General features: G+C 36.6%; 1 protein-coding gene across 1 annotated transcript in view; it reads left to right on the top strand.

The window, feature by feature from the left end:
• The window catches only part of DSG4 (desmoglein 4), a 38,305-nt gene extending 29,963 nt beyond the window's left edge, over nucleotides 1–8,342 (top strand). Inside the window, exons 13-16 of the mRNA XM_054461327.2 lie at nucleotides 2,652–2,791; nucleotides 2,945–3,008; nucleotides 4,440–4,657; nucleotides 6,326–8,342. Of these exons, the coding sequence (XP_054317302.2) occupies nucleotides 2,652–2,791; nucleotides 2,945–3,008; nucleotides 4,440–4,657; nucleotides 6,326–7,093 (1,190 nt within the window). The 3' untranslated portion in view covers nucleotides 7,094–8,342. The remainder of the gene's footprint in view (nucleotides 1–2,651; nucleotides 2,792–2,944; nucleotides 3,009–4,439; nucleotides 4,658–6,325) is intronic.
• Nucleotides 8,343–15,932: the final 7,590 nt, after the last annotated feature.

The following is a 15,932-nucleotide window of genomic DNA, read 5'->3' on the forward strand; positions in this document are numbered from 1 at the left end:
TATTGCCCAGGCTGGAGTGCAGCGGTGCAACCTCGGCTCACTGCAACTTCCGCCTCCCAGGTTCAAATGATTTTCCTGCCTCAGCCTCCCAAGTAGCTGGGACTACAGGCGCCCACCACCATGACTGGCTAATTTTTGTATTTTTAGTAGAGACGGGGTTTCACCGTGATAGCCAGGATGGTCTCAAACTCCTGACCTCGTGATCCACCCGCCTTGGCCTCCCAAAGTGCTGGGATTACAGGCGTGAGCCACTGCACCCTGCTGAGGATTTCTTTTAAAGGAGGATGATGTCTAAGGAAATTTGAAAGGTAATCAAAGACACACACACAAAAAAAAACAAAAAAACACACACACAAACAAAAGGGAGCAAGATATGGAAGAGCATAGCACACCTAGGAAGCAGAGAGGCTAAAAGGGAGGCTGGGAGCCAGCATGGAGGCATGTTCATGACACACCAGGCATTCTGGGCTTCAGTACAATGGCACAGAAGAGTCGATGAGAGCTGATGAGCGCCGGTGACCCTGCGGTAGGAAGCAAGTAGAAGAGACTAGAACAGAGAATTAGCCTCTGGGCTCTGGGTGAGTTCCTACACTAAGACTGGTCACAGAAGTGGCAAGATCACCAAACAAAAATTTCCCAAAAAGGGCCCTCCTTTCCCCATAGAATTTTTTTAAACATATAGATCCTCAGAGGAAGAGTACTTCATACATTTTAGGTTGCCCTTGCAATATTTAGGTTTTATGGGGATCAAAAGCTGGGTTCTAAAATTAAAGAGAATTAAATTTGTCAAACTGTATTGTTGCTATGTTTTCAGGGATGAGCACTAATTAAAATGTAATCATTTCAAGGCATAAAAAATAACAGTTGACTTTTGGTGAGGATTTCTTTCTTGAAATAATCTGTGAGGTTTCAAAGCTATGCAAAGATCATGAGTGATTCTCACAATGATATTAGAGATATTTTCCCAGAATATAACTCTACGGCAATTGAGTAGTGGTTTTCAGGTAAGCTTTGAGTTAGTGGTTCTCAACCCTAGTTGTACATAAGAATTAGTTAAAGGTCTTCCAAAATTACTCATACTTGAGTCATACTCAAGATGAGACCAAGCATCAGCATGTTCAAGCCCTTTGGTGAGACTAATGTGCAGTTCAGGGCTAAAAACCCAGTGTCAGCTGCATTTCCATAAGGTTAGCACTAAGAATTTCAAGACTTTTTCCTGACCCAGTCAAAGAAAGCATGAGAGTTGTTCAACTGATTGATTGTAGAATAGGAGAGGAATACCCCTATGGACACTTGTCTTCAATGGAGAAGTCCATGGTCTATTTTAGGAGAGGGGGGCAGTGTGATGGTAGTGGGAGGGATCTGAGCCCAAACCTATGTTCCCAAAGGGCCTCAAATTGACACTTTTGATGTTAGCTCCAAATGAGATTACACATACAGTAATTGTATTGGGTATGTGCTAAAAACACTTCATTTCATTTATTAGATAGTGCCTTTGTTAGAGTTCATGCCTGCAATGGTACATGATCCAGCTCACATTTAAATTCACAGAAATATAGAATAGGTGGAACCATGGCCTAGGGGCTACCAATTCTAGTTTTAGCCCTTTTCCAGAAAATGCTGTGGAAAGGTATAACTTGACCTTTCACTGTTCATAGTGCAGATGGCAAAATTGCCAAATTAATTGTTGTAATAAGACTAAAGTTGATTTTGCAACTTTGATATTCTCTTCTTTTGTATCTGTTTTTAATTTTTAATTTTGGTGGGTACATAATAGGTGTACATATTTATGGGGTACATTAGCTGCTTTGATACAGGCACGCAATGTGAAATAATCACATCCTGGAGAATGGGGCATCCATCCCCTCAAGCATTTATCCTTCTATTCTTTATCTTTAATTAACCCACTTAGTAAAATGCATGCCGTGCTAGAGAATTAGGAAAGTATGAAAAGCAACTAGAGTGGGCCCAAAGAATTAAACAGAGTGTATTCTAGAATCTTAGAAAACTTAATCAGTGTCTATATTTATGGATTAAAATATAGAATTGAGGTGATTATTAGGGTAACAAATAGGAAATTTCCTCTTAGAAGAAACACTTGGATAGCTAAACATTTTTGATAGCTTTAATTTTTCATTATAGTCTGTAAACAAAGTCTTAAAATAATTGTAAATATCTCCATTAAATTTAGTGAGTATTATTTGACTTCTATTTTAAGTGTAACTGTGATAAGGATTGAAGATAGGTCCTATCTCCAGGTCCTATAGCTGAATCCTGTATTCAATCCTCTTGATAACATATATTCATGATGCGTTTAACTTACATGTATGTGTCCATCTGCCCCAACCAGCTCAAGAGTCTTCGACTAAAGACAACCTTACTTTCCTAATCTGTCAGTAAAGAAATTCAATTACCTGATCTCAAACTCCTTGCCATCTAGCACTAAAGTTCTATGTGATTTGGTGGTGTTGTATTTATAAAAGTGGATATGTATACTCAGTCCCCTAAAGGAAAAAAATGAGATTTTCTTACATATATTTGTATTTTTGTTCTAAATATACTGCCACCAAATGCTCCCCAAAATGATTCATCCAGTGACTTCCTAAACTGAGCAATTTGTGTTAACTCGACGTTGTCACTTTCTTGGGCAGTGGCTCCACTCTTGCTGCTCCTGTGTTGCTGCAAACAGAGACAGCCAGAAGGCCTGGGAACAAGATTTGCTCCTGTGCCTGAGGGTGGAGAAGGAGTGATGCAGTCTTGGAGAATTGAAGGGGCCCATCCCGAGGACAGGGTAAGTGGACTGTCACTTTCCAGAGAAGTGTGGAGTTTCAGTGGAAATTGAGCATGTCTTAACAATTACATACTGCACAAAAATGAACAGATGTCAGTTTTTAAATGTTTAACATAAAGCATTTGTTTTTTAAATGTTTATTTTTCTTTTCAGGATGTGTCAAATATATGTGCACCCATGACAGCCTCAAATACCCAGGATCGGATGGATTCCTCTGGTCAGTAGACACCAAAATCTGTTATTCCTTTTAAATTTTTCAAAATTATTCAACCAGACCAACTTCATGTAGAAGTACCTTATGGAAAAGTCTGTCAATCTCTTTGGGTGACAGTATAATTAGAGGGAATGTGACCTATTTGAAGCAGCCACTTTTTTTTTCTATCTGAAACTACAGACAGTGAAGTATGACACAGCAGTTAAAAGAGCAAACTCTGGAAGCAGAATGCTTGGGTTTGATTCCCAGCTCTGCCACTTGCTTAAGGGTTGCATATCTTTTATCTGAAATGCGTAGGACCATGAGTTTGAGTTTGGCTCAAACTTTTTGTGCCGTGGTGATCAAAAAGTTTCAGACTTAGGAGCATTTTGGATTCTTGATTATCGGATTTGGGATGCTCAACCTGTAGTAATAAGTCCTTAGTCAAGACATTTAACCTCACTGGGCCTCAGTTTCCTTATCTTTAAAATTGAGCTTATGATAGTACCTACTTTAAAGTGTTGCTGTGAGGAGTAAATAATACGTATTATATATGTAATATATAATACATACATATATTGTATAGATTATTTTATTATATATAACATACATGTGTATGTGTGTCTATATATATACACACACACATATATAAGTGTGTATATATACATATATCACAAAATATATGTTAGAGTAGTGCCTGGCACGGAGTACATGCTACTGTAGTAATTATTTATAATACAAGCTGTTTTTTTTTAAGAGCTAAAGAAAAGGCAGTAAATGTACTCTAATAATACACTGAATAACTTTTCTTAAAGTCAGACAAGCTTTTGCCTCAAGAGTGTCTTAAACTCTCCTATCTTACCAGCCCCACGCATATCTAAGAATACTGAACACACTACTTAGTTATATGGCAATGATTGCACCAAATAGAGAGGGTGCTTAATTCTGCAGTGCACGTGAGCTTTCTCTGATTCCTTAGTATCCCAAGCTTGGCCCTTTGCATGCAAAGAAACTCGGTGACTGAACATCCCTGTGAGCCCAGCTCCATCCTGTTCCGGAGTGAAGGAGGACTATGAGCTCAGTTTCTGCAATCCCGTCGCTGGCCTTGCTTTGGAGGGCTCCCGGGTGGGTCAAGCCCGCAGCAGCCACGGCAGGAACGGGCGCCTGCTTGTAGTTCCTCTTGGCAAGTTCTACACCTTTAAGTCTAGGGCGAAGTCTGTGCAAATGTGGGAAAGCCACGTCCCACCACTGACTCCATCTGTGTAATTAATTTACTTTTATTTGGTCAACAAGCCTGGAGATGTATCGGTGTAACTCGTATCGCTCTTTGTCAGCTTTTTAGTGCCTACGCCTTGCCGGGTGGTGGTGGCACCGCAGATGGCGGTGGCAGCGTTTTAGGCAGATGCGCGCTGCAGGCAACTCGAGCGCTGTTACACTAACATCCTCCCTTTTCAGAAATCTACACCAACACCTATGCAGCCGGGGGCACGGCGGAAGGAGGTGTATCGGGAGTGGAGCTCAACACAGGTATGGGGACAGCCGTTGGCCTCATGGCCGCAGGGGCCGCAGGAGCTGCAGGGGCCTCAAGGAAGAGGAGCTCTACCATGGGAACCCTGCGGGACTACGCTGACTCAGACATCAACATGGCGTTCTTGGACAGCTACTTCTCGGAGGTAATGCCCTCACAGTCACACACAAAATCGTCTTGAGATTGAATAATAATAATAGTAAAATACTCACAATGGTAGTAGGCCTCTTCTGAAATATGCTGTTATTCTCAACCCTATCCCAAACCTGAATAAAAAATATTTCACTTCTCCTTAAAACACAAGATACTAATTTGCCACAGGATTTCATATTCAACTGCCACAGCGCATCTTAGTACTGTGAACAAGGCCACACCCCTCATCATTCTCCACTTCCCTTTTCCATTTTTCTATCTTCTGTTTCCTTGATTCCTCACCTTGTTTCCCATAGCAGTAGCAAAGCAGGAAAATGCTCATCAAGGAGAAAAAAAGGTGCATTTATGACCTCTGCTTTTGATGTCCTTCATGTTCTCCCGGAGCCTCCAACAGAAAAGAGAAAATAAAAAGGATTGGGAACGAAAGGAGTTAAAACTCAGGAACACAGCATCACCACAACTCGTGCTGGATTAAGACCTAGAAGATAGCTCTCCTATTCTCAGTCCAGTGACTTATCCATCAACTGACCTTCACTAAGAAAAGGGGTCCAGCAATAGCACTGCTGGGTATATATCCAAAAGAAAGGAAATCAGTATATCAAAGAAATATATGCACCCCCATGTTTATTGCAGCACTAGTCACGTAGCCAATACACGGAATCAACCTGTGTCCATCAACAGATGATTGGACTTTTAAAATGTGATGCATATACCCAATGGAATATTATTCAGCCATAAAAAATGAAATTTTGTCATTTTGCAACAACATGGATGGAACTGGAAGACATTGTGTTAAGTGAAATATGCCAGACACAGAAAGACTAACTTGACATGTTCTCACTCATTTGTGAAAGCTAAAAGAAAAAACCGAACTCATGGAGATTGAGAGTAGAATGATGGTTACTAGAGGCTGACAAGGGTAGTAGGGAGGGGAAACAAAGTGGGATGGTTAATAGGTGCAAAAATACTGTTAGAATGAAGAAAATCTAGTATTTGATAGCACAACAGGATGACTATAGTTAACAATAATTTATTACACATTTTAAAAGAACTAAAACAGAACTGGAACGTCCCTAACACAAAGATATCATAAATGCTTGAAGTGAGAGATACCCCAATTACCCTGATTTTATCATTACGCATTGTATACCTGTATCAAAACATCCCATGTGCTCCATAAATATATACAACTATTATGTATCCATGAAAAAAAGACAAAAGATCATGGGTCTAGCAGCATTAAAAAAAAGCCCTATAGACATTGAGTTGGCCTAATAGAGTAGCATAAAGAGTGAATAAATCTTCTCATGAATTCCTATTTAGTAAGTTTACTTGGCTTAAATAGCAACCCATTTTATCTCATATTTCAGTTAGCCTGCTTTACTCCCCATCTGTTCATACATGAATTTCACCATTATTCTTTACAAAAAAAATGCTGAAGATGTTGTTGCAATTGTAAACTATATCCTAAAATTGGTAGTTACAAATGCTATCACAGAATGTGCATGGATAGTATCAATTATTTTAATGAGTAATTGATACTGTTATTCAGTTTATTCCGTAACAACTTAACTCAGAAGTCTCTCTGAGGGATTGCTGTTATTCTTCCTTATTTTAGGGAAAAAGAAATTTCTAATTCTGCATTTCCTTTTAATTTTAGAAAGCATATGCTTATGCAGATGAAGATGAAGGTCGACCAGCCATTGACTGCTTGCTCATTTATGACCACGAGGGAGTCGGGTCTCCCGTAGGCTCTATTGGTTGTTGCAGTTGGATTGTGGATGACTTAGATGAAAGCTGCATGGAAACTTTAGATCCAAAATTTAGGACTCTTGCTGAGATCTGCTTAAACACAGAAATTGAACCATTTCCTTCACACCAGGCTTGTATACCAATCAGTACTGACCTCCCTTTGCTCGGACCTAATTACTTTGTTAATGAATCTTCAGGATTGACTCCCTCAGAAGTTGAATTCCAAGAAGAAATGGCAGCATCTGAACCCGTGGTCCATGGAGATATTATTGTGACTGAGACTTACGGTAATGCTGATCAATGTGTACAACCCACTACAATTATTTTTGATCCTCAGCTTGCACCCAATGTTGTAGTAACCGAAGCAGTAATGGCACCTGTCTATGATATTCAAGGGAATATTTGTGTACCTGCCGAGTTAGCAGATTACAACAATGTAATCTATGCTGAGAGAGTACTGGCTAGTCCTGGTGTGCCTGACGTGAGCAATAGTAGCACAACTGATGGTTGTAAGGGACCTGTAATGAGCGGCAATATTTTAGTAGGGCCAGAAATTCAAGTGATGCAAATGATGAGTCCAGACCTTCCCATAAGCCAAACCATTGGCTCCACATCCCCAATGACATCTCGACACAGAGTAACACGATACAGTAACATACATTATACCAAACAGTAAGTGCTTTATGGTCAGTATTCTATATGGAGACCTTGCACCTTGTAATCACCAGTACATCCACCAAAAATATATAATGTACCATATATATTAATAGTCAACAAATACTCAGATATTCTAAGGTCAATGCCATTATTTGATTATACCATTTTGGGGGTGAATATGGCTAGGCACTTTAGATAGGCCTTTTTAAAATTCTTTCTGATTTTAAATAACGTGTCAAAAAATGTGCAGAAAATGTATTGTATCCCTTGATACTGTCTAATGAATAGCACATCACTCATATTGTGAATCCTATGGGTCTTGAGGCCTGTAGAACCAATCTTGTAAACCAAGATGCCTTGTTCTTGGAAGTTACAAAAGAAGCCCTGTCTACATCCACCAGCCATATTTTTCTTTAGAGAAATATTTATATTAAAATTTTTAATTGAAAAGTTGAATGAAATGTACATTTCTGAAAGGAAATTGAAAAGGAATGTAGAGTATCTGTCAATATCTTTAGATATCTGAAGTCATTTGTCTCTTCAAAAGATTTTTCAATATTATGCGCTATTAAGCAATAGGGGATGCTTAATATAATAAGAAAAGAGTTTGCCAACTGAAAGCATCGCTGGAAATGGTTCATCAAAGAAAAATATGTATTTTTATTGAACTTTATTGATTTATGTGATTAACTGTAAATTAATCTAGAATAGCAAAAAAATGACAATCCTCAAGTAGAAAGAGTTATTGGGGAAATATTAGCGTTTTCCCCACTTACAGGGAATTTTTTCCCTACTGTTGCCAATTATGTCAGAAAAATACATGAAATATGGCGTAATCAATTTCATTGACCTGAATCATAGAGCTTTCAATTGGCAACCAGATATTCTCCAAAAGCACTCTGTATAGTTATTCATATATTCAACAATATTTACTCAGAAGCAACTAGGTGTTGAGTGCTAGTCTTGGCTCTGTGAATATACAGGTAAAGAAGACAGACATGGTTTCTGCCTTCATAGAGCTTCTATTCATTTCTAGACTTTAAATAAAACTCTGGGGTATGGCTTTAAGTTCCTAACAACAATAATTAACCAACTATTTAAGTCCATTACCAAGTTGTGTTTCTCTTTGCAACACTACTGTTTATGTTGAATAAATAAAATGGAAACACATTGCTTACTTTTAGTAGGCATAAAGCTGACTTGAGAAAAAGAAACTCTAGACAGGTAATTTTACTTAATTCTGTAAAATATGTATACAGTAGCAGCAATAATGTGACTGAGATAATGTAAATGAAATAAACTTATTTTCAAGGCTTAATCCTTTTGAAAGGAAATAATTGTAGTGCTTCTTGCCTATCTTTTGCTCCTTTATGAATAAAACTATTGTAGAATTTAAGTCATCTCAGATAACCTCTTACCTAGTTCTCTCATTTTCTAGACAAGGAATCTAGAAATAGAGAGGTTAAATGACCACAACCAGCTAGTTGTGGTACAAAGCCTTGAACCCATTGTTCAGATACCCTAGCCAGTGTGCTTTTTTATACTATAACTTCACCAGATATGAAGAGGATCCAAACCTGCCTGTTGCATACTCTTTGCTATTCCCTAATTGGAAGAAAAATTATCTCTCAAAAAATTAAGTTTTATGAAGTGTAAGTGCAGACCAGCTAAAACATTGTAATGCTAGAAAGTTATTTACATATTTCCTAATATTTTCCAAATTGTGTGTACTGCCAGCTGCTACATCCATTTCTCACTTTAGTAATTTTACTTCTCTATAATTGATGAAATCCATGGGGTAGCTAAGGAGCACTGGTCTCATGGTGATTAAACACTCAAGCAACAACCAGCCACATAGCATCTGGCACACACTCCGTTCTGTAGCAAATCCTGACGTGGACATTTCTCGCTTAAAGTTTGCATTGGGTGGCTTTTGTTAAGTCAAAAATTAACATGTTGCTGAGACTGCAGAGAAAAGGGGACACCAATACAATGTTGGTGGGATTGCAAATTAGTATAGCTACTGTGGAAAATAGTTTGGAGAATTCTCAAGGAACTGGGAGTTGGATAGCCATTTGACCTAGCAATCCCATTACTGGGTATAAACCCAAAGAAAAATAAACTGTTCTACCAACAGGACACGTGTACCCATGTATTCACTGCAGTGCTATTCACAATAGCAAAAACATGGAATTAACCCAGGTGCTCATCAACAGTGGACTGGACAAAGAAAATGTGGCACATATACACCATGGACTACTGTGCAGCCATAAAAAGGAATGAAGAACGAAGAATGAAATCACGTCCTTTGCAGCAACATGGATGCAGCTGAAGGCCATTATGCTGAGCAAATTAATGCAGGAACAGAAAACCAAATACCTTATGTTCTCACTTATAAGTGGGAGCAAAACATTGGGTTCACATGGACATAAAGATGGAAACAATAGACACTGGGGGCTATTAGAGGAAGGAGAGAAGGAGAGGGGCAAGGGCTGAAAAACTGTCTATTGGGTACTATGCTCACTACCTGAGTGACGAGTTCGGTCATACCTCAAACCTCAGCATCATGTGATACAGCTTTGTAACAAACCTGCGCATATATTCCTTGATTCTAAAATAAAAGTTGAAAAAGAAAAATAACAAAATAAAACATTTTAAAAACAGGTATCTTTTTTATATAATGATTTCTATTCTTTTGGGTAGATGCCCAGTGGTGAGATTTCTGGGTTTAATGGTAGTTCTATTTTTAGTTCTTTGAGAAATCTCCATACTGTTTGAATTTTTTTAACTACAAATGGATAAGTAGGATCATACTCTTGGTATATAGAAATACATGTTGTCGTTAGAGAAATTTTTTGAGTGTATTTTAAATTACTGTTATCATTTAACATTTAAAACATGTTAAAAAATTATAAAAATGAACTCAATAAGTTTTCTCTTCTAGAATATAGTGATTATTTTAAATTTGGGTCTTTTTTTATATTTTAAACTGACCAAAAAAGTGGAAATTGACCTGCAAAAATAGAGTTTGCATTCTATTAGGCCAATCATTCTAAGAATTATAAAATAGTCAAAACACTATGAGATATAAGAAATGAAGAATAATGCCAAGCATTTAACTAATACATTCTTCTTTTTTTTTTTTTTTTTTGAGACAGTCTTGCTCTGTTGCCCAGGCTGGAGTGCAGTGGCATGATTTTGACTCACTGCAACCTCCACCTCCCAGATTCAAGAGATTCTTGTGCCTCAGCCTCCTGAGTAGCTGGAACTATAGGCACGCACCACCAAGCCCAGCTAAATTTTTTGTATTTTTAGTAGAGACGGATTTTTGCCATGTTGGCCAGGCTGGTCTCAAACTTCTGGCCTCAATCAATCCACCCACCTTGGCCTCCCAAAGTGCTGGGATTACAGGCATGAGCCACCACGCCTGGCCCTGCTTACAATTTTAAAAGGAGGTTAAAACACCACTTGTGAAAAGGATAAGATAATGTTCCTGTGAGCTTTTTCTTCTCTTTATCAATACACAAAGACTTAAAGCTGCTTCCAAAGAAAAGATTTACCTCTAATAGCTGCCTTCCTCCATACTATCTGTGGAAATAAGAGCTGAACAATGTAATTTTCTTTCGACATTGTTACTAAGGAGGAACTCTTCCACCATTCCAAGGTGATCAGTATCATTCAGATGCAACTCAAGCTTCCAAAATTGACATATTTTTTAAATGTCATCTCAAACGAAATAGCATAAACCAATATTCTCTTTACTGCTTAAGACTCAGGGTATTAATTTGTCTAAGAAGTAAAAATGATATCGTGTTTATGTTAAGGTTTGAAAATGAACCCAAAAGCTCAAGAAATTATATTTTATAAATAAATATAATAACATATAGTCTGAATCATATTTCCTGCCCTGTGAAATTACTTGAGGGGGTAGCATCATTACATGAATAAATGGGTTATCTTGGAAAAGGTATATATAGGTGAAGGGAAAGGAAAACATTAAGAACATAGAGTTAATAAACTTCTTCAAGAAAAAAGTTATTTTCTAAAAAACTTCTTTTGAACTAGCTGTTTCTGATCATGGTGTATTAATTACTAAATGTAATAATTTTTTATGTATTTATTTTAAAAATATATATTATGAAACAACATTTTATTTTCTCTTTGGTGAATGTAGTATTTCATACGTAAACACAGACAAATTCAGAAAATCTTTTCCCATTTTATTGATAACATCTTTATTATTATGTGCACAGTACAGGGGCATGAATTCACTTGTAAATTAAAATTTAGAATAATTCATTTGTTTTTTAATGATAAAATTTATCAATAGAATTATTATTTTATTAGCAAATGCTCATTATAAAATAACAAATAAATTTAATAAACTCCATAAATTATTGTAGACACTGCAATTAAAAAATTAAGTATCACCATGGAATACTATGCAGCCATAAAAAAGAATGACATCATGTCTTTTGCAGGAACACGGATGGAGATGAAAGCTATTATCCTTAGCAAACTCATGCAGGAACAGAAAACCAAATACCACGTGTTCTCACTTATAAATGGGAGCTAAATGATGACAGCACATGGATACATAGAGGGGAACAACAGACAATGGGACCTCTTGGAGGGTGGAGAGTGGGAGAAGGGAGAGGATCAGGAAAAATAACTAATAGGTACTAGGCTTAATACCTGGGTGACAAAATAATCTGTACAACAAATCCCCATGACACAAGTTTACCTATATAACAAACATATACATGTACCCCTGAACTTAAAATAAAAGTTTAAAAAAAAAATTATCTCTTCCCACTGGATTCAATCTTGGGGCATGAGATTTAAGATATGAATTTAAAATAAAATAGTACCAAGCATTTAACTAACAAATTAAAATTTTAGAAAGAGGTGAAAACAGTGCTTATGAAAAGGGTAAGAAAATTTTCCTCTACAATTTTTTTCACCAATTCTCTATTCAACAAAATTATTACTATTGTTTCTGTGCCAGAGGTACCAATTTATGTAGAATAAGGAAAGAATAATTATTTTCAATCAGGGGAATTGAGGAAGGATCCTTGAAGATGATGTAGAATTTTGTCTGACGGAAATTACAAAGATATAAAAGCCAAAACACAGGCTATATCCAAAGACTATTAAGTAGCCAAATTAAACATACTTAAAAATGCCTGAAACAAAATAGGAATTTTAAAATTATCATATAGTCAGCCATTTTAAGATGATGGTTACTGCATTAATTACTCAAAATATACTATCCTATTGAATTATCAAAATAACACTATGAGGTATGATTTATACCCACATCATAGATGAAGACACAAAAGCTAAGCTAAGAGAAATCCTCTTTTATTTTTCGAGATGGAGTCTCGCTCTGTGTCCCAGGCTGGAGTGCAGTGGTGCGATCTCGGCTCACTGCAACCTCCACCTCCGGGGTTCAAGCGATTCTCCTGTCTCAGCTTCAAGAGTAGTTGGGATTACAGGTGCGTGCCACCACACACGGCTAATTTTTGTATTTTTAGTAGAGACAGGGTTTCTACTAAACCAGACTGGTCTGAAACTCCAGATCTCAAGTGATCTGCCAGCCTCGGCCTCTCAAAGTGCTGGGATTACAGGCTTAAGTCACCACACACGGGCAGAAATCATTTTTGTTAGAGCTTAAGTGGGCAGCAAAATTAAAATTCAAACCCAGGACTCACTCCAAAACTCTTACTGCTACTCACCAAATTCTTTTATTTAATTCTGGAAGTATATGTGAGAGGCAGCCTGTAGAAGGATCTTGAATCCAATTAGGAGGTTGGATTTAACTTGGTAGGAAATGGAGAACCAGTGAAATTTTTTTGTGCCGGCCAATGGGCAGGCCCAATTTTATGAGGTGGCACTGAGACGGCCCTCAGGAGTCCTCATGATAGTCTGTCTGTGTTCTGTTGAGGCGCCCAGGTGGCTCGTTCACTGAGGTGGAGAGCCTAGTATTTGTCTCTGTGGAAGTCAGGATCTCCTGATAAGTCACCATTCCAAGCCTAGGAAATCCTTTAGCTCACCACTGAGGTGAGCAGGTTCGTAGTGTTTCTAAAGCGACTCCAATTAATCATCCTACTTGCTAATCAAAGTATTTGCACATTGAATGCCCTTCCCGTTTTGATCATTTTAAGTGAGGTGTTTGGACTAATTGTAGTTCCTAGAACAGGGCCTGCTTTCTCATACCTCTGTCATGCTGCTCCACCCTAGTTTCTTAATCTGGAGCCCTCTCCACTCCCCTCATCTGTTTAGCTTTTCCTTACTCACTCACCTCAAGCATTGCCAGATCTCAGAAGCATTTCTTGTTATCTCTTCCACCACCCCAGCCTGCTGGGGTGCTGCTAATAGTCTCTCTTTTATTAGGTTGACATATGATTAGGTATGCTGATAATTCTGACTATTGTTACAGCTAGCTCTCCTCTATTCCCTTCAGAAATTACCACACTACTTCCCTGTGCCTGCTAGCCTGTGAGCCCCTTAAGAATACAGACAATGCATTTCTCTTTCCTGTATCTGTGATGTTAGAATGTCTAGTATATAGCATGCATTCATTTAATTTTAGAAGTGAAAAATATAGTCAAGTTCTCTCAAGCACCTAAAAGTAAGTGTCTACAGTTCAACAGTGTCACCTCTAGATAGCAGCCTTCTGAATGATCTCCAAAAAGCTTGTGTCAATGTCACCCTTAAGGAGAAGATGCAAGCCTATTAACTAACAGGACAATCACATTTCCAGAGAAATCAATCTTTTGCAGAAAGAATACTAAAATAAAGTCACGGAAAATAACTTCGCATGCTTTTTGAAAGAAACTGTGGTATAGATGGATAAACTAAATTCTAAAAATGCTACAGAGAAAATGAAGCTGGGAAATGTAGTTCCACAAAGGCCTTAAAAGTGTGTGATGGTAGAGCAAAATTGACAATTGGTAATTGTCAATCCAGCACAGATACCCAACACAGCCAGTTTTTAAAGCAGTGACAGCAGATTTGCTTTTCCTACAGTTAGCCAAACAGAGGTATTTGAATGTGAATTTAGTGCCAAGAGTTTGTCATTGAATTTTTTCTAGTATACTTTTCTGTAGCTTGATTTTCTCACATTATCATGAACATCATGCTGTGTCAGCACACGTTTATCAACCTCATTCATTCAAAAATCTGCGTAATATTCATAAATTTGCACCACACCTTTTTAACCATTCTCTTATTACCAGAAAATTAGGTTGATTTCAGTTTTTGCTATTACAAATAATGCTACAATGAATATTTACATATCTAATATAGACATGATACAGATGTACATATAAGAACAAACACATGGAAGTTGAAATATTTGTATAGGATAGACTCTTTAAAGAGGGATGCCATATCAAAGCATATGGGCAAATAATTTTTGTAGCGTTTTCCCAAATTTTTCTGTCAACGAGAATGTCCACTTACACTTCTGCCAGCTGTTCTTGACAGGGCTTGCTTAGCCATAGACCTAATAATAATTGATGTTATCAGCTTTTTAATGTTTAATAATCTAATAAAGATTATAATTACTTGATATTACTCATCATTATACAGAATTTGGCATTCAGTAAATATTAGTTGACAATAAAAGAATAAATTAATCAATATTATAAATTACCATATATACTTAAATACATTTCTAGTCTCTCTTCTATTAGATTGATGTATTATCGGGTATGCAGATAATTCTGACTATTGTTACAGCTGTAGTATACTGTTTTCAGTGTGTTTACTCTCTGACAGGTACAATCCCCACCAATTGGCTCTTTTTTTATTATTATTATCTTGGCACTTCTAATACATTCAAGTTAAAAAAATTTGAAGGATGTGTTTAGAATTAATTAAAATTAAATTGAATTATACATTAATAACTTTGATATCTTCAAAACTCCGGGATTAATTTGTAACTTTGCCTGTTCCATTATGACATTTACACAGGATAAATGATTTAGAAGAATGTTAAAACTTCTGGAAATTTGCTGATCATTGACAGAGGCAATTGATAATAAGATTGCTTTCATTATAGCCATTAGTTGATTAATAGTTTTTCTTTTCTTTTGAAGTTATTTCTTATGTATAAATTCAGTAACAAAAAAAAATTATATGACGGGCAGCAAAATAGAGCTCTCAATATTAAGAACCAGATGAAAGTTATTTATTTTAATCATATTTTCCAAAGCAACATGAAAGCCAAATAAATGAATCCTAAACTTTAAACTTACATGTTACATGGAAAAATCCCACTTCCAGAAAGCCAACTAAATATCAGTAAATATGAGATAATTTTCAACTTTTATCATAAATGTTGAAATATGTAAATGATTCCTACAATATTTTAAACATAGACTAAATATCAAATACAGATCATGAAAATTAATTTGCTAAGACAACTTCTTTAAATTCTATTTTAGCTTACTTGAAATAACAGTAGGCTGAAGAAACCCAGTTGATAATGAGAAGGAATTACTGGCAGCAATTTTGCCAGTGCCTTTATGGATTAAGAAAGCAAATAAATAAAAAAAGATTGTGAGAAGTCTTATCATTTTTGAAAATAATAAGGTAAAAGGCAATAAAACTATTCAAACAATTATATAAATTATTTTATATAAATTATATACATCCATTTATATATTTATATATAAATTTTTATAAATAAAATTATATAAATCCATTTTACAGATAACAATGTGTATTGTCTGGTTACTGAAGTGTTGGCACGCAGGTAGCTTGTGCTAGCACAAAGTGTTTGTTCACTGGCTGAACTGTGCATAAGAAAAGTAGTGTCAGGGTGCCAATATGTAAAGTAGATAAAGTGA

This window comes from Pongo pygmaeus, chromosome 17 (genome assembly GCF_028885625.2).
Source record: "Pongo pygmaeus isolate AG05252 chromosome 17, NHGRI_mPonPyg2-v2.0_pri, whole genome shotgun sequence".
Lineage (NCBI taxonomy): Eukaryota > Metazoa > Chordata > Mammalia > Primates > Hominidae > Pongo > Pongo pygmaeus.